The 23,550-nt window shown below is 56.2% G+C and overlaps 7 protein-coding genes across 7 annotated transcripts; 3 read left to right on the top strand and 4 right to left on the bottom strand.

Moving 5' to 3' along the window:
- Window positions 1–458: 458 nt before the first annotated feature.
- UV8b_07484 (uncharacterized protein) lies at window positions 459–2,127 on the top strand (the record flags this gene model as incomplete). The annotated part of the gene is made up of 4 exons (XM_043144981.1): window positions 459–676; window positions 754–1,242; window positions 1,319–1,568; window positions 1,627–2,127. The coding sequence occupies 4 exons, from the start codon at window positions 459–461 to the stop codon at window positions 2,125–2,127; spliced, it is 1,458 nt and encodes a 485-aa protein (XP_043000916.1).
- Window positions 2,128–3,173: 1,046 nt separating this feature from the next.
- On the bottom strand, window positions 3,174–3,792 carry UV8b_07483 (uncharacterized protein; the record flags this gene model as incomplete). The annotated part of the gene is made up of 2 exons (XM_043144980.1): window positions 3,174–3,239; window positions 3,403–3,792. 2 exons carry the CDS (start codon window positions 3,790–3,792, stop codon window positions 3,174–3,176), a joined length of 456 nt encoding a protein of 151 aa, XP_043000915.1.
- A 712-nt stretch (window positions 3,793–4,504) lies between these two features.
- Window positions 4,505–4,732, bottom strand: UV8b_07482 (uncharacterized protein; the record flags this gene model as incomplete). Its single annotated transcript, XM_043144979.1, has 1 exon — window positions 4,505–4,732. One exon carries the CDS (start codon window positions 4,730–4,732, stop codon window positions 4,505–4,507), a length of 228 nt encoding a protein of 75 aa, XP_043000914.1.
- Window positions 4,733–5,760: 1,028 nt separating this feature from the next.
- Window positions 5,761–17,727, top strand: UV8b_07481 (uncharacterized protein; the record flags this gene model as incomplete). The annotated part of the gene is made up of 4 exons (XM_043144978.1): window positions 5,761–5,847; window positions 5,940–5,994; window positions 6,122–13,021; window positions 16,709–17,727. 4 exons carry the CDS (start codon window positions 5,761–5,763, stop codon window positions 17,725–17,727), a joined length of 8,061 nt encoding a protein of 2,686 aa, XP_043000913.1.
- Window positions 17,728–18,439: 712 nt separating this feature from the next.
- Window positions 18,440–19,247, top strand: UV8b_07480 (uncharacterized protein; the record flags this gene model as incomplete). Its single annotated transcript, XM_043144977.1, has 4 exons — window positions 18,440–18,454; window positions 18,718–18,753; window positions 18,827–19,023; window positions 19,121–19,247. The coding sequence occupies 4 exons, from the start codon at window positions 18,440–18,442 to the stop codon at window positions 19,245–19,247; spliced, it is 375 nt and encodes a 124-aa protein (XP_043000912.1).
- Window positions 19,248–19,678: 431 nt separating this feature from the next.
- Window positions 19,679–20,833, bottom strand: UV8b_07479 (uncharacterized protein; the record flags this gene model as incomplete). The annotated part of the gene is made up of 2 exons (XM_043144976.1): window positions 19,679–20,610; window positions 20,725–20,833. 2 exons carry the CDS (start codon window positions 20,831–20,833, stop codon window positions 19,679–19,681), a joined length of 1,041 nt encoding a protein of 346 aa, XP_043000911.1.
- A 625-nt stretch (window positions 20,834–21,458) lies between these two features.
- Window positions 21,459–23,361, bottom strand: UV8b_07478 (uncharacterized protein; the record flags this gene model as incomplete). The annotated part of the gene is made up of 5 exons (XM_043144975.1): window positions 21,459–21,551; window positions 21,613–21,719; window positions 21,827–22,433; window positions 22,536–22,608; window positions 22,712–23,361. The coding sequence occupies 5 exons, from the start codon at window positions 23,359–23,361 to the stop codon at window positions 21,459–21,461; spliced, it is 1,530 nt and encodes a 509-aa protein (XP_043000910.1).
- Between the last annotated feature and the right edge of the window lie 189 nt (window positions 23,362–23,550).

Below are 23,550 nucleotides of genomic sequence, written 5' to 3'. Positions count from 1 at the left end.
ATGGTCTTTATCCAGAGTCAGAATAATCGATCAATAATCCGAGCTTGAAAGCTGCATGCATATCGCAGCGTGAGAGATGAAGTAAGCAATCCTTGAAAGTTGGTGTGACTAAGCATTTTAGTGGTCAATCGGATAAACGGCGGTCCCCTCAAAAGCTTGCCATTGCGCAGAGCTAGCTCCTGCACGCAGGCCCACCATCAACCCCGCCATCCAAAAAAAGCTATCTATCCATCCATCGTCTACTCGCACAGCCTGGTGTCGGATTCTCCTGCAGTTGAAAACTCCGTGCGTCACGGACAGAATAGGGCTCATCGCCTCCACCAGCAGATTTTCTTTTGTCCGGCCGCTTCAAACCTCTTCTTCACCAGCTACCTGCCGGCTGCAGATCGGCTTCCCCGTTGGGTTCTCAAACCCAACTCTTCACTGACGCACCATCTACAACCATCACTCCACCCACAATGTCGGACCTTGCGAGTCGAATCTCCAAGCCCGAAGAATCGGCGGCCGATGAGGGAAAAGAAGCTGGAGCTGCTTCAAGTGCACAAGTAGATGGCGCATCTGCTGCCATCGGTGGGTCGTCCCTGACGGAAGCTGATGGTGACGTCGAAGTCACCATTAGCGGAGGCGACAACGATGCTCCCATCTATTCGGCTGCTACCTGGGAGGACTTGGGACTGTAGGTGTACTTTCTTTCCCCCCTTGTGCGAAAAGAAATGAAAGTTCCCTGCCTGCTGACGGCGCGTTTCTACGTAGATCAGAGCACATCCTCAAGGGTCTGCTGGCGGAGAATTTCTTGAAACCTTCCAAGATCCAAGGCAGGTCCTTGCCTCTCATGCTTAGCGATCCACCGAAAAACATGGTGGCTCAGTCGCAATCTGGTACCGGCAAGACGGTTGCTTTCCTCACGGCCAGCTTGTCTCGAGTTGACTTCACCCAACCTCATCAGCCGCAGGCTTTGATTCTTGCACCTACCCAAGAACTTGCCGACCAGATTTACAGGAATATCCACACGATTGGCCGGTTCATCGAAAACCTCAAAGTGGCATTAGCGATTCCTCAGAAAATTCCTCGAGGCGAGCCCGTTCGAGCCAGCGTGGTAGTTGGTACTCCCGGTACCGTGCTTGACCTCGGACGTCGTAAGCAGCTCGATGCTTCAAAACTCAAGGTTCTTGTCGTCGATGAGGCCGACAACATGTTGGATCAGGCTGGCCTTGGCGATCAGTGTCTTCGTGTAAAGCGCCAGTAAGCCCGATTTTCTGCACCTGCGCTACCAAACAACAACATCACCGTGTGTTTTTTGCTGATCAAATCGCTTTAGACTGCTGCCGGCCGCCACTCAAGCCACCATACAGGTGCTTTTGTTCTCCGCCACGTTTCCTCAGCGTGTCATGGAGTACATCCCGAAGTTTGCGCCGGACGCCAACAGTCTGAAACTCAAGACCAAAGAGCTTACCGTCAAAGGCATCTCACAAATGTTTATCGATTGCCCCGACGAAAATGCTCGCTACGGTATTCTCTGCAAACTCTACGGCTTGATGACTATCGGCCAATCTGTCATTTTCGTCAAGGTATGCTATCGCGCTCCTGTCAGTCAACGACGGTAGTAAACGCTGACCGGACTACAAGACACGAAAAAGTGCCAATGAAATTCAACGCCGCATGACGGATGACGGACACAAGGTAACCGTTTTACACGGAGAATTCGACAGCAGCGAGCGGCAGGAGCTGCTGGCCAAGTTCCGAAGCGGAGAGAGCAAGGTTCTCGTTACAACCAACTTGTTGTCTCGAGGTATCGATGTCTCGAGCGTGTCAATGGTCATCAACTACGATATTCCCATGATGCCAGGACCAAAGGGTGACGAGCCAGATGCCGAGACATATCTCCACCGAATCGGACGAACCGGACGGTTCGGTCGTATTGGTGTCAGTATTAGCTTCGTTTACGATCAAAGGAGCTTCGAAGCCCTGAGCGCGATCGCCACGCATTTCGGTATCGACCTAGTCAACCTGCCAACGGACGACTGGGACGAGGCCGAGGAAAAAGTGAAAGAGGTGATTAAAAACAACAGTGCGCAGGCGAGCTATGTGCCAGCAGTGGAAAGCAATCAGCCCACAGCTGCGTCTTAGGGACGACCAGCTTTTGCGAGCACCATCATGTTCTGGTGACATGAATCGTGACATGAATCATGACATGAATCATCGCATGAAAGAAAGAGGATAAGATGTGGGGGAAAAGAAATAATGATCGACGCTCAGGGGACGAGCCGGCGTTGCATGAAGAAAGGCGGTTTTCTGTGGCCCCTTCTGCGAGAAGGACAATCTAGCAAGCAAAGTGGAATCATGTAAGACGAGATGCAAAGATTCTCGAGTTTTCAAACCAAACCAGACGATGAAACCGAGACGAGCTATTCCGGGCTACGTGAAAGCAAAGGTTGGGCGGCTATTGTGCCGGGCGGAGCATATCTTTTCTTAGATCACAGACATGACAAGCACTGGTTCAGAGAACAAAGTCTACTACGAAGTATATATGGCGCGTATGCACTCGTCGGTGCGTGACCTGGGCTTATTATTGTCCCGAGCATGGCGTCACTGAAGGTTCGCGATAGGAAGAAGGGTTCTTGCTGCTGCATGAAGGGTTTTTTGCGGTTGAAACCCTGGGCGTTTCCTTGGAACGTGCCTGGTAGGTTGCCCATGGCCCGGCACATAGGAGCGCTGCATGGCGGCCATCCTGCGCCGCACGGCAAGGTTGGTGTTGCATGTTGCAGAGGTTTCCACGTCGTCCCAGGCGAGGTCGTCCCACGACTACCAGGCACCCAGCCATCAAGGTCGAGTGGCGGTGACGATGAGCTGGTTGAGGGTTGTAGTTGCCGGTGGGTTCTGGGAGGCTGGGGGCCGGCACCCCTGACCCTAATCACTGTGCCGTCCCCACCTTGCGGCGGCTCGAAAGACGGCGCTCATCTCTATGGACGGGAGTTTGAAATGAATATTGAATCCCCGGATACGACGATATACTTTTGATAGTCGATTGACGCGATACCTACGATTCAGGTCTTTCTGGATTTAGCCACTTGCTAGCTGTAGCAGCAAGTTTGGGGCACAAAGAGAACTGATTCGATGCTGTACAGAGCCACGTCCCCCAAACTTATGGCGTACCTAGGCGCTAATTTCTTGCGCTAACTTGCCTGGCTGCACCAGGGTGCACGGTTCATGGGGGCGGAATCGTCACAGGGGTTGCTTTGCTGGTGGCCAAAATTAGTTTGCTCAACGTGCAACAACCGTGTCCGTGTGGGGCAGGGTCCAGAGCCAATTTCCAAACATGCAGCAAGTTTTATTGCATGGTAAAGGTCAATGCAGCCAGACATGAGCGATGCAGAGAATTTAAAAAAAAAAGGCTCGTCATACGACTCGAGAGGCAACGCAGCGAGCGAGGCAAGGAAAAGATGTGCGTGCGTGCGTGTTGCCGCAAACCACGGTTACAACAAAGGAGGGATTTTTGTCGACCAACTTTCTTCGAGGCCAGGCGCCCACGCCGAGGCTGGAAAGGGAGCCGAGGGCGGGGAGGCGTGGAGGCGTGAGGAGAGGGCAGGGATCGCCACGAAGTGACGATGGCGGGTAAATGAATGCCTGCTTGCGCGCTAGCATGGCTGTACTCCGTCGCATGCTGAGACCTGACAACCGAAGGACGGAGTAGCAGGGATGCGGATCGATAGGTCGTGGGGCTGCGGCCTGCTTTACTCTGTCACCGCGCGGCGGGTCTCCAGAAATTTGTTGCACGGGGGAGCCATGGAGCATAGATGACTTGCGGAGTCTAATCTTCGGGCCATCTTGTGATGGATGCTGCAAATGTGATTAGCCCGAATCTCGTCAATTAAGGCTACATGGGTACATGACTACGGACCGGTTGTGATGTTGGGAAAAAAAAGGGGAAAAAAGGGAAAAAAGGGAAAAAAGGGAAAAAAGGAAGGAAGGAAGGAAAGAAGGAAAGAAGGCAAAAAGGCACGAAGGATGAAAGGAAAGAGACTGGCACGAGAGGGTAAAATAACCAGTTGATGCTGTAGACCAAGGGCACAGGCAGGTCTGTGCACTGCCAAACCTTCAATTTGGCACCTGGACGGAGCCCATCGGAGCAGACATCTGGAGGTGGTGGCCGGGTACCATGCAAATTGACATCATGTGTCGTCGGGCGGTGCCTTCCTGTCGTGGCCAAGAGTCAAGTCGTCCTTGCTGCCAACCGCACGACTACTCCGTACGCAAAGGACTAATGAGCAAACAACAACGGGGAATGATTCTTCTGGCCGAGGCCCGTTGGGAGGCGAGCCACGTTGCAGGTTCCAGTCATCATCCATCATCCGTCATCCGTCATCCAGCAGCAACAAGGAGAGCCTCGGCACAGCATCGTGCACACTACCGCCTCGCCCCAAGGTGAACAAACAGATTGCAAGCGGTTGCTTCAGAAGCCTCGTCGTCGCCCTTCGCCCCGAGAGCGTTTGCCCAACGCAACCGCTTAATCAAGCTCCAACCTCCTCCAATCTGTGGATGGATCTATCAACAGGGGGCACGATTCCGCACGATTCCGCACGACGCCCAGCCGCCCAGCCAGCCAACGCAGCGCAGCATCGAGGCCCAATCCCGCTTCTGGGCATTGGGGGTGGACCACCCCATGACCCTGCTGACCCTGCTTATCGAATTGTTGTTGGCCGCGCTTGACCCCCGAGGAAATGGGCTGGCACATCCTGCCTGCATCCGCTTGCGCTTGCGCTCGCGCTCGGGACAGACGCCGCTGCAGTTCCGTCAGTCGTCGGGCATCAGCATTGCCGTGATAGCCCGTGATTCAGGCCGTCAGCCCCGTTATGAGACTTTCCGGCAGTTTGCGAGGCTAGCAGCCGCAATGTCCCCAGGCCAGGTTTTCCAAAATGCGAGCCCAATCGAATCCAGAGATCCAAGGCTTGCCGCGCCGCTCGTCCTCCTGCACGCTCGCGATTGGTTTCGTCACTGGCAGAGGGAAACCCGCTCTCTTCCCCCTTCCGAGTGGATATGGTTCAAGCCTGGCACCAACAAGCGGCGGCAGTGGTTTAATCATAGCTCCCGAGTCCTGGCCATGTCCAGAACAGACAAGGGGCCCACGTCTCAGTTCGGACTGCTCTGTAAGATTACCCAAGCCCGGCGTGCCGAGTCAAAAGATACCAAGGCAAAATCACCTCGCCAAACAACTTGACAGTAAACTCGGCTTTAATGGGTGATGTATCAACCCGTGTCATGGGACCAGTGCATGGCTTTCTTGTCTACGACGGGGCCCATCGCATGTTTACGCTATCCAGCCCATGTCGAGCGTTCGAACCCCTGGAACTTTGGGGCAGGAAGCGGTCTGTCTGGTTGTCTCGTCAATGACCTGCGACCATGTCCCGCCTATGTCGACCAACTCTTCTTCCCGTCTCTGCTCCGTCCTCTTTCCTCTGAGTCAAACAACCTGCATTTTGAAACCAATTGCCTTGTGACCAATACTTTGCTTGTTTTGGTACTACTTTGTTTTGATCTTATTTGCTGTTGCTATTGCTGTGTTGTTCGTTCACGTTTTCTGCGTGTGGGTTGCAGCCGCATAATCACCTGTACGACGACGTATCAACCATCCACACCCCCCGACCCCAGAATCGCCTGAACCACCCTTCCAAGGCGTTCCATTTGATGCCGTAACCTGTTGCTGCGTCTGCCCGATTGCCCAATACTCTCTGCTTTGCTTGGCAACCCAGTAGTCCTTCCTGCATGGCGGCCGTTAATATTATAACCGGTGCCCAGCCCACCAGCCCGGACGAGCCTGATCTCTCTCAGGGAACACAGGACTCACAGACAGTATGAGTTACGTCCCTGAAGTCGCGTATTGTCCGTACAGGACGAATGTCGGCTCTTACAATATACAATTCTCTGACTTTTCAAACGTGCAGTACTTTCAGCAGTCTGATTCAGAGGGGGAGGACGACGATCCTCTACACGAGCAAGGTAAACATTTCTGCGGCAAGGGGAGGGAAAAAAGCAAAGAGAAAAAAAACACTTTGGAATTGAATTTTTGCCCGGTTAAAGGCGTGGCAAAATAACTAAAGAAGCAAAAGCTGACATGCTGGCGCAGACGATGTGGATCACAGCGAAGAGGGCATATCGGATGAGCGAGCAGCCACAGCCGCAGCCCCGTCATCCAATTCACCGGAACCCGTAAAGGAGTCACAAAAACCCGACAAGAAGAGCAAGAAGAAGAAGAACAACAACAAGAGTAAGGGCAAGGATAACGACAAGCCAAAGGATACCCCCGCCGACGCTACGAATAATGAAGATCACGACAAACCTCAAACGACATCAACTGGAAAGAAGAAGGACAAGAAGGGAAAGAAGGCCAAGAAGGACAAGAAGAGCAAAGCTGCAAGCGACGTGAGCCCCCCCAAGGCGGCAGAGACGGAGGAGACAACGCCCGGAGAGAATCCCGCCGCAGCGGAGGAGGACCCGGCGCCGGAAGATGCAGCCCAGGAGGACGCGCCGCCCGAGGATGCTCAGCCAGACGACGCTGCGGAAACGAAGCAAGAGCCCGTTCCTGACGCGGCCCCCGACGCCGGTGCCGAGCCGGAAGGGCAAGCACCAGTTCGGGCATCGGAAGATGTCCCGACCGAGCAGCAGAATCCGCCCGAGGAAGGGGCTGCAGACGCCGCGGAACAAGTGACAAACGAAACCTGCGCTGAAGAAGCATCGGAGGAAAGGGCTCCTGGCACGACCGCCGACGAGGAGTCGACGAAGGAGCCTGCGGCTAATGAAGAGGGCCCCAAGGAGGAAGTCGAAACTGGTCCAGGCGCCGAGGTGCCGCCGGACGAAAAGCCAGCTGAAGCTCCTACCGTTGAGGAGACTCCACAAGCCGCACCTGCTGAGGCTCCGGAAGACCAGCCGACTGTGGACGAACAACCCGCTGAAGTCCCTGCTGCAGAACAGGCTGTTGAGGAGACTCCACAAGCCGCACCTGCTGAGGCTCCGGAAGACCAGCCGACTGTGGACGAACAACCCGCTGAAGTCCCTGCTGCAGAACAGGCTGTTGAGGAGACTCCACAAGATGCACCTGCTGAGGCTCCGGAAGACCAGCCGACTGTGGACGAACAACCCGCTGAAGTCCCTGCTGCAGAACAGGCCGTTGAGGAGACTCCACAAGCCGCAACTGCTGAGGCTCCGGAAGACAAGCCGACTGTGGACGAACAACCCGCTGAAGCTCCTGCCGCAGAACAGACACCCCAAGAAACACCCGCGGAAACACAGGAGGCGGAGGCTGCTGTGGACGAGAAGCCCGCAGAAGGGTCTGTTGTGGAACAAGCGCCCAAAGAAGTGGCTGCTGAAACATTAGAGGCCGAGCCGACGGCGGAAGAAAAGCCGGCCGAGGTCCTTGCTGTTGACGAAACCTCTCCAGAGGCTCCCGCTGAGTCAACAACGGAGGAGCAGCTTGCGGATGAGAAGGCAGCTGAGGATACTGTTGACGAAGCTTCTCAAGAGGCTCCCGCATCAACAGATGAGCAGCCTGCGGATGAGAAGGCAGCTGAGGATACTGTTGACGAAGCTTCTCAAGAGGCTCCCGAATCAACAGACAAGCAACCTGCGGTTGAAGAAGCAGCTGAGGATGCTCCTGTAGAAGCCTCTCCAGATGCTCCCGCTAAATCAACGGAGGAGCAACCTGCAGAGGAAAAGCCAGCTGAGGATGTTGTTGACGAAGCATCTCAAGAGGCTCCCGCATCAACAGATGAGCAACCTGCGGTTGAGAAGGCAGCTGAGGATGCTCCTATAGAAGCCTCCTTAAATGTTCCCCCTGACACAACAGAGGAGCAAACTCCAGAGGAAAAGCCAGCTGAGGATGCTCCTGTAGAATCCTCTCCGGATAATCCCGCTGAACCAGCGGATGAGCAGTCAGCTGAGGATGCCGTTGACGAAGCCTCCCCAGATATTCCCGCTGAATCAACGGATAAGCAACCTGCCGATGAAAAGCCAGCTGAGGACCTCGCTGTTGACGAAGCCTCTCCAGAAGCTCCCGCTGAAGAAGCGGTCGAGCGACTTGCTGAGGAAGAGAAGCCTGTCGATGATTCTCCTGTAGAAGAATCTCCTAAAGAGGTACCTTCTGAGGCACAGGAAGCTGAATCTACCGTGGATGACAAGCCAGCTGCAGGTTCTATTGAAGAAGCGTCAAACGATATTCCGGCCGAACAGCAAGCAATCGCTGAAACACCACCGCCGACTGAAACCAAAACCGAAGAAGATTCCAACCAAGGAGCTGTAAATGAAGAGGTTTCAGAAACCAATGAAATTCCAGCGACGGAGTCTGTTGTGGATGGAGAGCAGCCAAGCCAGGAGGACTCGGCCGAAGGACCGGCAGTTGAAGAACCCAAAGAACAGGCTTCCGAGTCTGTTGAGAAACAACCAGGGGAAACAGGTTCCGAGGATAGTGAAGGAAAGGAGGTCGACGAGGCGTCGAAGGCAGAAGTCACTGATGAGCTTTCATCTCAGCAAGCTGCTCAAGATGCTCCCACTGCTGCACATGTTGTGGAAGACAAGACCGCCAAAGAGCCAGCAACAAAAGAAGTGACAGAATCCCTCGGCACCGAAGGCGCAGTTGAAGTTTCTTCTGCCGATGATCCTGTTTGCGACGAACCTGTTGCCAAGGAATCTGAAGATACAGATTCCAAACCAATTACCGAAGACGAATCTGTTGAACAGGTTCTCGAGGAGTCAACTCCAGCAAACGAAGAGTCGTCAACACATGCAGATGCCACTGAAGGACCTGTTGCAGAAATTCATGTCTCTGAAGAACCCTGCGGTGAGCCTGCTGCCGATGGCACTGAAATAGCTCCAGTGCCCGAGGGGCCTGATCAAGCTCAAGAACCGATTGAGGAAACCTCTGCAGAAGTCACCCAAGGTTCCACTGTCGAAGAGCCAGACTCTAGCCAAAACATCACATCGGATGTGACTGCTCCTGAGTCTGCCGGTTTGGATGTTAATGCGGAGGGAACGTCAGCTGAAGCAGATCCTGCGCCAGATGCGAGTGCTACTGTCGAACCGACCGCCACAGAGGAAAATGCCCCAACTGAAGAGACGACAACATCAGAAGCCGAGCCAACCCCCCCTGTGCAGGATGTGAAGGAAGAAGTACGCCAGTCTGAAACTCCTGTTGTCGAGCCTGCAGCTTCTGAACCAAGGGAAGATGCGACAGAGAATAGCGCCGAGACAGAGACAGCCTCTGCCGTAGAAGGCCCTGCCACCTCAGAACCTGCTTCCAATGCGGTATCGACCGAAGAACCCGCGACCGAGACTGCGGTTCAAGATGCTGTTCCAGCATCCACTGATGAGCCATCAAATCCTGCCACTGAAACTGCCGCCGAAACTGCCGACCCTATCATTGAGACGGCTGCCAAAACAGAGGATGAGCCGGATACAACTATGGCTGCGCCGAGCAAAGCCGACGACCCTACTGAAGAGGAGGCAACATCCGATACATCCCCTGACACGGACGCAGCCGTAGCTGCAGCTACCGAAGAAACTGTAGCAAGTTCAAACCCAACAGAAGAAGCAGTGGCAGACGAGCCTTCCGTGGAAGTTTCTACAGACAACAGCGTGGAGCCAGAGCAAATACTTGACGGGACCAAGGCCGATGATTCATCAGCTGACGATGGCGCAAAAAATGATATTTCTGCAGAAGAAGCAACAGTGGAGGACAAGCCTGCCGACCAGGGTGCTGAAACGGTCGACGCTGATGTAAATGCTGATTCTAAGCCTGAAACTTCGTCGAATGAAGAGCTTTCCGCGGAGGCGGCGAAACCTTCTGACGAACAAGCTGCTGATGCGACCATCAAAACCGCGGAGGAAGACGAAGTGACTGCCGAGGAGTTGACGACAGATGCGTCAGAAACGGCAGAGCCCCCAGCTGATACACCAGCTGAGGAGTCGACGAAAGAAACGGAAGAGCCAGCTGAAGTCGTCGAACAGGCTCCTGATGATAATGACGTTGCGGTTGACGCACCGAGCCAGGAGGAAGCCAAGCCTGAGGAGCCCTTGCCTGAGGAAGCTGCTTCCGTTGAGCGCGCAGAAAACGAAACCGGGAGCGTCGACACGGAGGCAGGTGAGACGACTGAACCAGCTCAAGTCGTCGAGCAGACGCCTGATGACGACGGTGCAGGTGACGCACCTATCCAGGAGGAGACCAAGTCTGAAGAGTCTCTGCCTGAGGGAGTTGTTTCCGTTGAGCACGTAGCTGAGCAGCCGAACGAAGCCGAACAGACGCCTGATGACGACGGTGCAGGTGATGCACCTACCCAGGAGGAGACCAAGTCTGAAGAGCCTCTGCCTGAGGGAGCTGCTTCCGTTCAGCACGTAGCTGAGCAGCCAAACGAAGCCGAACAGACGCCTGATGACGACGGTGCAGGTGATGCACCTACCCAGGAGGAGACCAAGTCTGAAGAGCCTCTGTCTGAGGGAGCTGCTTCCGTTGAGCATGTAGCTGAGCAGCCAAACGAAACCGCGAGCGACGACCCGGCGGCAGGCGAGGCAGTTGAGCCTGCTCCGGAACCTGAATCGCTTGAAACTGAAGCTAAGAAAGACGATCCCTTGGTTGAAGAGTCAAATGTTGAACCTGCGACAATTGCGTCAGCAGAGACACCCACAGGCACTACCGAAGAAACAGATACGTCTGAGACAAGTCCAGACAAGGCGCAGGATGATTCTGCTCCTGAAAAGGAGGCCAGCGACCCAGAGCCGGCTGTTCCAGTTGATTCCGATGAAACCACAGCACCACCAGCGTCGCCAAAACAAGTTCATTTTGCAGACAAGGATGATGTGATTACAGAGTCTGGCATCAAAGATGGTGAGGATAATGTTGTCGCAAAATCTGAGACGGCCGCGGAAGATGAGCACCCAGGTCAAGAACCGGATGAGAAATCAGTTGAAACTGTTGAAGAACCAGCGGCTCCTGAAGAAACTACTGACGGCGCCTCTGTCGAAACAGCAGAAGATGTGAGCGCAGACAGTCGGTCTGACGCATCTCCTACTTCCGAGCTTGTTGAGGAAGACTCGGAATCTGCGTCGCCAGAAGAAGCCCAGAAGGTGACAGATGAAGCCATTGCAGACGATCCCGAGGGTGAGGCTACTGAGGCGCCTGCAGAAGCAACCGAGACCTCTGATGAAGCTCCTGGCGACGCCGCTGAGAATCCAACTGCCGGGGAAGAGACTTCACCACTAGTAGAAGCTGTCGAGGCGGACCATACGGCCAAACTGCCTGCTGGTGCTGTTGAAATTGCGGGAGACGCCGCAGAGATAGAATCTGAAAGCTCCGCACGAGCCGCAGCCACTCCTGAAGATGACGAGGTCAAGGATGAAGTAGATGCCGAACAGTCGAACGAGCCGGTGGCATCAGCTACCACCACAGCGGAGATTGCACAACCCAGTGGGACAGATACAACAACAGAGGCTACACCTGTATTGGCCGAAAAGACTGATGTGGTTGAACCAGAAAATGTTGTGCAAGACACCAATGACGCTGCCGTTGACACGGCTGAACCTGCTGCTAATGAGGTGGTTGAAGCGGAGAAGGTACTTGACATCGCTGATGCTACCACCGTTGAAGGAGACGAAACAGTAGAAACAGATGTCTCGGGCAACGCGCAAGACGAAACTCCCGCCGATACCGCGACGGATCAAGTAGCATCTGAAACTTTGGAGGACGCGGATTGTAAAACGGATGTTGCAGCTGATGTTGAGGAAGCTGCTGACAGTGCCAAAGAAGAAGTCGAATCTTCCGCTGCTGTCTCTGAACCATCACATGAGCTTGAAGAAACGGCCGCAGCGGATGAGCCTCTTGATAGCCAATCTGGAAATGTGACGAATGAGGAGCCAGCCGTTGAAGAAACAGCTGGGACAACAGTTGATGAATCCACTCAGGACCCCGAAGGAGATGAAGCAGTCGAACCTACTGAGGCAACTGCCAATGAAGAGCCTGCAGCGCCTGAGGAGGGGCAGCCGCCCTTGGAGACTGCCGAAGAAGATGCTCCAAAGGCTGAGGATCCTGCCGAGAGTGTAAAAACAGCACAGCATGAATCAGGTAACGACGGCAACGATGCTCAGCCTGTTGAAGAGTCCCAAGACACTTCGTGCAATGAAGAGCTGACAGCAAAGGACGAAGGAAATGAAGCCGAAGCCACTGAAGAACCGAATATGGAAGAGGAACCAGCGGATATCACAGACCTCAAGGAAGGTGATGAAGCTGCCGTTGAGACTCCTGTTGCTGAAACAGAGGCCGAGGCAGAGAATGTGGCATCTGCGGCAGTGGCTCCGGATGCAAATGAGGAAGCCGCCGCGGCCGCTCCCGAGGTGACTGAGGATGTGACACCTGCTGAAGGCGGTGACGAGAAGTCGGAATCAGAGGATGCCCCCGACGCTGACGAAACCAAGGCTCAGCTCGGCGCCGAGGTAGAACAGGAGCAGGCGGAAGAGCCTGTTGCTGTAGAAGAGGTCGCCGAGGATCAGCAGGCCGTCGCCGAAGCTGCGGAAACTATTGCCACAGTCGACGAGACCCCCGCGAGTCCACCAGAGCCCACGGTTGAGGCAACACCTGCTGAAGATGCTGCAGCGGCTCCAAACGAGGGATCTGAAGAACCAGGTCCTGAAGAGGAGCAGCCTGAGGAGGAAGCGGTTGCCGAGTCTGCCGAAGCTGAAGTAGCTCCTGCTGAAGAAGGTGAAGCGTCTGTAGAACATACAGAAGCTCCTGAAGAGCCTAAAGAGTCTTCAGCAGAAATAGAAGCTCAGCCATCAACGCTCGCTCCCGCCGCCGCAATTGCTGCTGGCGCTGCACTAGCAGGCGGTGCGGCTGCCACGCTTTTGCGAGAAGAGGCATCGGAGCCTGCTGCAGCATCCAAGGCTGAGCAAGGCGACGTTGAGGCAAAGGCACCCGAAGAAGAGGAGAGCAAGGACACGGTCGGGCCAATCCCTAGCGAGGAGAAACTGGCGCCGAAGCCGAAAAAAGGTGAGGAATTGCAATTTTTTCATGATACCCCTAGTGATTTTTCGGAGCATGTTCAAGATACCCATTTGGAGAATGAAGGGGATGATGGCGTTGAGGCGTTGATTGACGAGGAGAATGCGCAACACCTGTCGGAGGATATAATTCATAATGGGAACGACGGCGGAGTTGTCGAACAGCACCGCGAGCCTCCTGAGCAGCTTCCTGGTGCTGCGCTCCCAGAGGGAGACGCTGCTGTGCGGCCGGAGGGAGGAGAAGACGCCACAGCCGCAGCGGAGCCAACGTCTGTTGCGCAAGTTGAGAAGCCTCGTGTTGTGGAAGCCCAGGGCATGCCAGCCGACGAAGCTGTCTCGACTGATTCAGCACACGAGACGGGAGCAATTCTGTCGTCAGTCTCAGACAGCGGGGACGTGGACGTGGACGTGGACCGCGCAGCTGAGGAAGATGACGTCTCGGTTACCAACGCAACTGGCGAGGGACCCATGCCACCCAGTGCGTCGAACTTGGTTTCGGCAGGGGAAACACTTGCTCCCGAGGAGGAGGTCGGGAACCAGATCGACTTGGAACTCACTCCACCTCCCGAGAGAGAGCCTCACATTCGAGAAGACGGCGAAATCCAGTCTAAAGAAGTGGATACTCGGGCCGAGCATCTAGGCGAGGTCGAAGGTGTTGACCAGGCTGAAGAAGCAATCGTATCCGAAACTCCCGACAAAGAGCCTCACATGGTCCAGGAAGACGGTGCAATCCAGCCTGAAGAAGCAGTTGCTCACGTCGAGCGTCTGGAACAAGCCGAAGCTGTTGACCATGATGAAGGAGCAATTGTATCTGAAACTCCCGCTGAAGAGCTACAGACGGCGCAGGGAGACGGTGGAATTTCTTCTGAAGAGGCGATTACTCCAGCCGAGCGTCCAGAAGAAGCCGAAGCTGTTGAGGAGCCTATAGAAGCTATCGTGTCCGAAGCTCACTACAGAGAGCCTCAGATGGCCCACGAAGATAGTGGAATCCCTCTTGAAACGGCTACTCAGGCCGAGCGTATGGAAGAAGTCGAAGCTGTTGATGAGTCTGAAGAAGCAATAGTGTCCGAAACTCCCGATATAGAGCCTCAGACGGCCCAAGAAGACAGTGAAATCCCTTCTGAAGACGCGGTTACTCAGGCCAAGAGTCTAGAAGAAGCTGAAGCTGTTGATGAGTCTGAACAAGGGTCTGCGCAGGCCAAATGTCTGGAAGTCGAAGCTGTTGAGCCTGAAGAGGGAATCGTATCCGCAGCTCCCGACACAGAGCTTCTTACGACTCGGGAAGACAGTGATATTCCTTCTGAAGACGCGGTTACGCAAGCCAAAAATCTGGAAGTCGAAGCTGTTGAGCCTGAAGAGGCAATCGCATCCGAAACCCCCGTTCAAGACCTTCAGACGGCCCAGGAAGAAAGTGAAATCCCTTCTGAAGAAGCGGTTACTAAGGCTGAGCATCTGAAAGAAGCTGAAGCTGTTGATAAGTCTGAAGAAGCGGTTACGCAAGCCAAGAGTCTGGAAGTCGAAGCTGTTGAGCCTGAAGAGGCAATCGCATCCGAAACCCCCGTTCAAGACCTTCAGACGGCCCAGGAAGACAGTGAAATTCCTTCTGAAGAAGCGGCTACTGAGGCTGAGCATGTGGAAAAAGCTGAAGCTGTTGATAAGTCAGAAGAAGCGGTTACGCAAGCCCAAAATCCGGAAGCCGAAGCTTTTGAGGAGCCAGAAGAAGCAGTCGTATCCGAAAATCCCGACACAGAGCCTCAGACGGCCCATGTAGACAGTGAAATCCTCTCTGAAGAAGCGGTTACTCGGGCTGAGCATCTGAACGAAGTTGAAGCTGTTGATGAGTCTAAAGAAGAGCTTACGCAAGCCAAAAATCTGGAAGTCGAAGCTGTCAAGGACCATGAAGAAGAAGCCATCGTATCCGAAACTCCCGACGCAGATCCTCAGACGGCCCAGGAAGACAGTGCAATCCCTTCTGAAGATGCGGTTACTCAACCCGGGCATCTGGAAGAAGCCGCAGCTGTTGATCATCCTGAACAAGCAATCCTATCCGAACCTCCGGACTCCAAGACCTTAGGAGAATCACCAGTTATTGTTGCTGCTGACACTACCGCCGCCGCCGAAGAGGTAGCCCATCGCATCAAAGACTCTTCAACGGACGCAGAACTGCCAACCAAATTCGACACTACCCAGACGATCCCAGGGCTACCCCTGCAAGAGTCTTGGGCCCTCGTCGAGCCTTCCAACGTGACCGTAATCGACGGCGACTCTGTGGCGGCCAGCGAAGAGGGAGAGCCAGTTTTCCATGACGAAGAGTCCAAGGATCTTCCCGCGGGACAGCACGAGCTTGAGGAAATGACGACTGCAAACGCTGTTCTAAGTGCTGAAGCCGGTGCTCAGGATGAAGCTGAAGAACAATCGACTGTCCAGCTTGAAGCTGAGCCTGCAGATCTTGCCGAAGAGACTTTGGCAGAGCCGGAAACGCTCATGCCGAACACTGCAAACACGGACGCTGAGACGGCTGCGGAGGAGCTTCCACCTCACTCACTCGACATGGCTGAAGAAGTCGTTGCTCAAACGCAGACGGCCCAAGAGGGGCAAGAGACCAGCGAGAGCACTTTTTTCGATGCCAGCTCTCACAATACGACGAGTGAGGCGCACAGCAGTGCGGCTGATGCAGAGGAAATCCCCGAGGTACCCCGAGAGGAAATCTGCGAACAGTTGCTGGCTAGCGATGACCAGCTTCGAAACATGGCTTTGGTCGATGACGCAAGGGGGTTGCTTGATCATTCCTTGCCTGCTAGCCAGGCAACTGAACAGCAGGCTCCAGAGGCGTCAGACCCTGACAAGCCTATTGCTTCGGAAGACCAGGAACATCTTGAGGGCCCCTCTCCAAGTGAGCCCAGCGCAACATCAGATTTGCCCGGTTCTGTAGGTGATGGTCAGCGAGATGAGCACTTGGAACCCTCAAATGACGGCAGTGTGGCTGAGAGTGCTGCTGCAGACCATGTCGATGCGTTGTTGTCTGATACTGTCAACACTCACACCCAGGAACGCGACGCAGTGGAAGAAGCCGGCAAGAGCATGCAAGAAGAGGCACGCTTGACTGACAAAGGTGCCGCCGTGGACACTGCTCTGGGTAGCGTCTGCGCTGCCGCCGCTGCCGGGATGGCGGGTGTTGTACTGTGCAAATCCCATGAGAGAGAGGCAGAAGAAGCTTCTTCGGCAATGGAAGGAGACGCAGCACCGGTAGCTCCAGAGACACGGGTTAGCTTTGAGGAGGACGATGCCAATGCTGAGCCGGAAGCGTGCCCAAGGTCATTGCCCGAGATGTTGGCATCTGACTCGGCTCTCAAACCAACGGATACACCAGCTGCATGGATTGCTCAGATGGAAACTGACCCGCGAGCTCCCACGCCGGCCGTCGTCGTTCCCGATGAGGCAATGGTGGAAATGCACCGCAACAAGTCTTTGAGACGACAAAAGAAGCTGATGCTTCGCGATGCTGAAGACACTGTTGCAGCGGCCGTTGTGATTTACGCCACGGCAGAAGCCCTCAGCCCTCCAGCTAGTCCAAAAGCTGGCGCATCCCAAGACAGTGAAGAAGGATTCCCCTCGGTTTTGGCACAGGAGGAGGTTGAGGAAGACTCGAGCCGGGATAATACTGACGTATCTGCAGACGAATCATCAAGAGGTTCTCGACCGTTGAGCAGCGACGGGGAGAGAGAGAGACACCGCCGACGAAGACACTCGCATCAGTCAGGCCGATCCGGCCGCAGCCGCCACGATGAAGAGCCAAGAGAGGGCAACCGCCTGCCCTCGCATGGCTCTTCTCATGGATCGCACAGCCGCCGTCACCGCTCAGTCAGTGCTGAAGAGGCCTCGACCAAGACGCCTCCCAGAACGCCCCACAGACGAGACAGCGGCTTCTCCGGCGAGAGTCCTGGCGGCTCCGGCAGGAGAAGGCATCGCACGCCGGAAGAGCAGGCGGAACACGACCGCAGGAAGGCCGAGCGCCAGCTGGGCGATCGCGACGCTGACCGCCACCGCGAGCGCTCAGAGAAGCGAGATCATCACGACCGCCCTGACAAATCTCAAAGGTTGGAGAAGCACGCCGAGAGGACTGAACGGTCGGACCGGGCCTCGCACAGGGATCACGCCAAGAGCAGAGAGACGGACTCGCCCACCGACAGGAGCCGCCACCGATCCTCCCGGCGGCACAGCCACTCTAGCCAACAGCGATCTGAGCGCGTTCCCTCTGCCGCCGCACCGGCCGAGAGAGCAGAGCCAGTCGCGAGTCCGCAGCAGCCCGACAAGAAATTCTTTGACGTCAAAAACGCCCAAGGAGTTGTCGGGTCGGGCATGCCGCCGCAGATCGCCGGAGAAACCGTGGTGGAGATGCCGGCTCAGGACGCCAAAGGGGCGCCGGAAGGTCCCAAACGGTCCAGCACGAGTCGATCGAAGCACAGCCTCAAGCGGACATCGACGGACCAGGCCCGGCCCAAGGCTGCCAAAGCAAAGGAGCACGAGGACACGGCGCAATCTTCCAACAAGAGCAGTGGGACGCCGTCGGAGGACAGCGCACGAAAGGCGAGAAGGAGCGAGCGCGAGCGCGAGCGCGAGCGGGACAAGAAATCTCGCGATGAGGACAAGAAGCCGTCGGGGCTGAAGGGTATGTTTAGGAGGATATTTGGCTAGTTTTGGCTGCGAGGGTTTACTATGTTTTATTTACGACGCATGACTTGTATGAAGAATGGTTTCGAAATTGATGTATTCAAGTTGACGGCCATGAGAACGAGTGTAATGGCAGATGTCTGGTTCTCCTGGGCAGCAAGTTCGGAACGTTTGGAACCACGCAATGCTCCAGCGACCCATGAATTGGGGACGGAGTGGTCCCAACACACAACAGGCGAGACGGCGAGCTGTTGCACGCGAGTGAAAGCCCAAGCCTTGGAGACTTGAGATCTTGGAGACGCACGCATGCTTGATGAAGTTGAGGGAGGCCCTTGGCAGCCCCCAGACTTGGAGACGGTCACGTGCACCGACGCATGACGAGCCGTGGATTTCTTCTCGTGCCGCTGAGCCCTCTCCATGCTTATCGGGCTTGCGGGGCTTATCGCAGCCCTAACAGCCAGTTTTGGCGGGCACACCAATTAATTCATTTTGGGGCCCAGCTAGCGAGCCCCACGCAGAGAAGGCTCCCGCGCTGTGCAAGGCAATTTGCGGGCTTCACGGACGCCAAGTTTTGCCCTTTTCTTTTTTTTTTTTTCCTTCCCACATTCCCTCTATCGACGCAGATCAGATTTCCAAAGGCGCAGGATTCGACTTCTTTGCGTTCTTGAAAAATCTCCCGTCCTCCTCCCCCCTTTTCTCCTCCTTTGACCCGAGATAACCGAAAAAAAAAAAGAAAATGGCTCCTCAGACTGTACGTAACCTGACACTTTGCTGTTGCCGTGAGGCGCGCTCTTGTCCAGCGGTCGAACCACCCCGTCCGTCGGAATCGACCCCCAGCCAACCCTCCCATGTGTTGACGCCGAGACGTTCCGCCTGCCCTCCCGCCGAAGTGGCTCTTGGTGCAAGACGGAGCCAGGCGATGGCGGAATGGCCCGGCGTCGGCGTCTCTTGCCCCTCGCGTGCGGCGGCATCATGGCGGCACCATCGTTTGCAGTAGGCTAAGTTGTCGTCTAGAAGAAGTCGGGCAAGGCCCAGAAGCAGACCAAGAAGGTGAGCGAGCCCTGCCGCGGGATTCGAGACTGCGCGCGCCGCTAACCGGGGGGGTCGGTTCGGGGACGGCTAGTTCATCATCAACGCCCAGCAGCCTGCTAGCGACAAGATCTTCGACGTGTCCGCGTTTGAAAAGTTCCTCCAGGATACCATCAAGGTCGAGGGCCGCACCAACAACCTGGGCGACAATGTCGTGGTCCAGCAGCAGGGCGAGGGCAAGATCGAGGTCATTGCCCACAACGACCTTTCCGGCCGCTACCTCAAGTACCTGTACGTACCTGGTCCCCGTGCCCGTGCCCCCTTCCCTTCCTTGTTGACCAGACCATGCATGGGCCTCTGGACGATGCTGACGGGGCGGAATGAAAAGGACCAAAAAGTTCCTCAAGAAGCAGCAGCTGCGTGACTGGCTCCGCGTCGTGTCCACGTCCCGCGGCGTCTACGAGCTCAAGTTCTTCAACGTTGTCAACGACGAGGCCGACGAGGACGACGAGTAGATTGGCTTGCGTGCGGTGTTGCTGCTGCACGCTCAGACGTGTCGCACGCTTTGACGTTGGGCAGTTGGGAAGAGGGAAAAATTTTGGGGCGTATTTGGCAAGCGGTTCAACCGGTCGGAGGGCACGAGTTTTGTCAGCAGAGTTCCGAGAGTCATGTATCCAGGGCGGTAGTGACGACCGAGGTCGTGATGCCAGCAACAAAAGTCGGCTATTTCGAGCCAAAGGAGACGTCAGGCCCGGCCCCGACGGGGCACAAGAGTTGATGGAAGCCAATGCCCCCACACGATGTGTCGTCAGAAAAGAAGAAGAAGATGAAGGCGCTCTCAGCCGCCCCCGTCATGGAACAACAATGCAGGAGCATGAATGGACGCTTTCTGCCGAAGCCACGCCCTCGATTTCCACCCACTCACCCACTCACCCACACACCCTCCCTATGGCAACGCCCTCACGACGCCCTCAAACACCAGCAGAGCCGTAGCATTCGCCGGAAAGGCCCTCAGGAAGCACGGCAAGAACCCCCGCCAGTACCCCCTCCAGCCGGCCTCCCTCCACACCGCGGCGGCCGCGTCCCTCCAGCGGGGGAACCTGCGCTCCCCGTCGCCCAGCCCGCCGCCCAGCGGATCCGTCATGACGCGCTGCTTGACCACGTCGCAGGGGTAGCTGGTCAGCCAGAAGACCTGGGCGCTCAGGCCGCCGGCCCAGAAGTTGACGGCCGGGGCGCTCATGCCGGTCCGGCGGCGCAGCCACCTCGACAGCACGTCGTAGCTGGCCCACCAGAAGAAGAAGAAGCCGCGGAAGAGGACGGTGGCCCCGAGCCCGTGGTAGACGCCGCGCAGCCCGTGGCGGGCGTGGATGCGGCGCAGGCAGTCCAGCGGGCCGGCGTACAGGCGCCGCGCCTTGTCGGCGGCGTACTGGATCTGCAGGCGGGCCTTGACGTGCTCGACCGGCGCGGCGACGAGGCTCACCGTCGCGCCGGCGAGGACGCCCGCCAGCCCGTGGCCCAGGGGGGGGAGGTGCGACGGCGGCGGCGGCGGCGGATGCGACGACGACGCCCGCCCGGGGAGCAGGGCCTCGGCCTCGACGCCCAGGCCGGAAGGGCCGTCGCCGTCGTCGCCGCCGCCGCCGGGGGCCCACGACGCCGCGTGGAAGACGTGCTCGGCCAGCAGGCGGCGGTAGACGCTGAGCGAGCCCAGCATGATGGAGTCCATGAGCATCCACCCCACGAGGGGCGGGGTCGCGCCCTTGTACAGGCCGCGGACGCCTTCATGCCGCAGGGTCTGCGTGACGCACTCGAGGGGTCCGCGGAAGCGGCCCTTGGTGGTGGTTTGCAGCCGGACCTTGACCGTGTCAAAGGGGTGGCCCACTGTGTTTTTTTTTTTCCGCTTTGGCGTCAGCAAGAAGAAGAAGAAGAAGAAGATTGAACCCCGTCAAACGAAACGGGTGGCCGGCACGATTCGACGCACATTTACCTACGTACCTGTCAGCTTGGCAATGCCGCTAAACACGCCGGCAACGAAGCCCTTGTAGTCGCGGCCAGCGGACGGCGTGGCGGACGCAGCAGCTGGCTGTGCCTCGCCCGGAGCCATTTGATGAGAGCGGGCTGTCCCGTCGCTGGCGGCAATTCGTCGACAGGTTGGTTGGGTTGCGCGCGGCGGCGGCGAGCGTCGGCTGCGGCGCTGCGGAGAAGCGAGAAACAAACATGAAGCAGAGGGGTCTCTGGTCTCTGGTCGTTGCGTGTGCGTCGTTGCGTCTTGGCGTGGCGTGGCGTGGCGTGGCGTGGCGTGGCTGCGGATGCGGAGGGGTAGGGGGGGGGGGTCTGCGTAGTCTGCGACATCGTAACCGCCCCTGACCCACAATTCTCGGGCATCATCATCATCACCACCCCCCATTGACCCCACCTCACTATTCCATCCTTCAAAAAAAAGATGAAATCAACTAGGCCTCCTGGAGCTTCTGCAGTATCAAGTTTCTCTTATTCAAATTCTTCTCTTCTACATTCTGTATAAGCGACTCTTGTTCCAATACTCGCGCTGCTGCGCATACAAGATGTACGTCGTCCCCAAGTTTTCTACTCCCACGTGACTTGGTTCGTCGCGCATAATGCATCATGCATAATGCATCTTTTCATGGACAAGAGGCGTGAAGGCGTGAGCGTGGGGAGCCAAGGCAAAAGTTGACATCTTCCCTCTCCAGCCCTGGTACGCGCCCCCATCAAGGATATACGCCAAGAATCTCTCCTACAACGCTGCGGAAGATTCCCTCGGGGTCCATCTTCTCCCTCACGGCCTTGAACCTCTGAATGTACTAGAGCGAACCCCTCGTTAGCTGGTCGTCTTTGGCCAAGCTGGACAATCAGTCACCTTACCCTTGCGTCAAGATTTGGCACTGCGCGTTGCAGCACGTCCCGGGTGTTTTTGGTCCAGTGTGGCCTGCACGGGAATTCCTTCACCAGCGTATTGGCGAGATTGATGTCTGCATCAGCGCGCGGTTAGTTCTGCCGTATGTTGCTGCGAAGTAGAAAATAGGGCAAAACAGGGGCCAAGCAACAGGAAAGCAACAGAAAACAGCAGTCGGCGTACAAAACTCCTCGTTGTACCGCTTCTTATCCCCCACGGTGGGCTTGTAACTCGGAAAGTCAAACATGATGGCCCCCTTGGTCCAGTCCTGGCCGTCGGACGTGTTGTACGTCATCTGTCCCAGGAAATCGTAATGCGCTTTTCCAAACTTGATGTTGATTCCGCTGCGGTACGTCGATGCCATGACTTTCAGCTTCTTTTCTTCATCGTCAAAGAGCTCTCGCACTCTGGTCAGCATCTTGTTCGCCATGGTCACGGGAAAGGCCAGCTCGAGCGTGTAGGCGTGCAGGTTATAGTCCCACTCGGGCTTTTGACCCGGGTACAGACCGCCGATGAGAACGTCGTAATGGAAGCCGTAGACGGGCCATTGCTTGACGGGCTGGTTCGTCGTCTTTTCGTGAAAGTTGGGCGCCTTCCACTGTCTGAAAAACGTCTCCTCTGCGATCCAGTTGGACGAAGGCGCGTATTTGCCACTGTCGAGAAGCGTGCGTGCTGCGTTGCCCTCGAGGGCCGTGACGGAAAAGGTTGACTGGAAGCCTTGCTGCTGACTTTTGCTAGGCTCGACTGTGTCGTAGTATCGCCAGAAGAACTTGCGCTTGAACGGAAACCACTTTTGCGGCATTTTTGCAAGTCAACTTGTGGAACAAAGAGGAGCAAGAGGAGTGAAGCAGGAGCAGGAGCAGGGGGGGGGGGGGCGAAAGATGACACCAACCCATAAATTTGCCGTGAGATACGGTGATATCAGTGCGTATATGTCGCCCGAGAGTACATCCTTTTCGTCCAGTCTGATGGGGTCAGTCTTGGTCAGTCTCGGTCAGTCTCGGCCAGTCTCGGCCAGTCTCAGAAAAAGCACTGTTTCCAGGCGGCGACGATTCCCACGATACTCACGTTTTCTGCATGGCGTAAACCTTTGAATCGGCAAAGACTTTCAGCTTGATGTTGACAATTATCCCCAGCAGACCGAGCGACGTCGAGGCAGCCAACCAGTCGTCGCTGGACTCGTCGCGCTCAATACAGCGAAGCCCACCCAGGCCGTCGACCATGTCCAGCGCGAGCACGCCGCCCACCACCGCGGCATCTTCTCGCAGAGAGCTTCTGTGGGCGCCCATGGCGACGCTGCCGCCCAAGGTGATGTTCCAGTTGACCAAGCCGGTGCCCATGTTGGCTCCTCGTTGATGCAGGTACTCGGCGAGCTGGAAAAACGTGACGCCAGCTTCTACCACGACGGTGCCGGCAGCCAGGTCAAAGTCGCGGATCTTGTTCAGAAACTCGGTGCGAATGATGATTGTTTCGTCATCCGAACACTGCGTGTCATACCACATGTGGCCCTTGCCGCCAGCGCGAACCTGAAGCCCCTTGCTGGCCGCGAATTTGACGAGACCTTGCACTTCGGCAACGCTCGTGACGTTGGCAACTTGGGTGACGTTGTAGCATGATGGGAAGCCCGGACCGTCAAACGTGTTGTATTCAAACGCGGAGACTAGGCCCAGCGCGAATAGGCCGTTCAGCACCGAGCCACACGACAGCAGCAGCAGCATCATCATCATCATCATCATCATCATCATTGCGGCTGCCTTGGGAAACTTTTGAGAATCTGGTTCGAACCAGGGGCTTCTCGAGCTTGAGTGCAGAAAGCCAGGCGACCAAGGAGCCTCGGTGTATGCGTTGAAATAAGGCAAATCAGCAAGCCTGCTGCCCGTGTAGCATGAAATCCCTGTTTGGGAGCA

The sequence above is a fragment of the Ustilaginoidea virens genome, chromosome 6, assembly GCF_000687475.1.
Source record: "Ustilaginoidea virens chromosome 6, complete sequence".
In the NCBI taxonomy this organism is placed as follows: Eukaryota; Fungi; Ascomycota; class Sordariomycetes; order Hypocreales; family Clavicipitaceae; genus Ustilaginoidea; species Ustilaginoidea virens.
The sequence above is the reverse complement of the archived record's forward strand: the minus strand, read 5'-3'. Positions and strand labels throughout refer to the sequence as shown.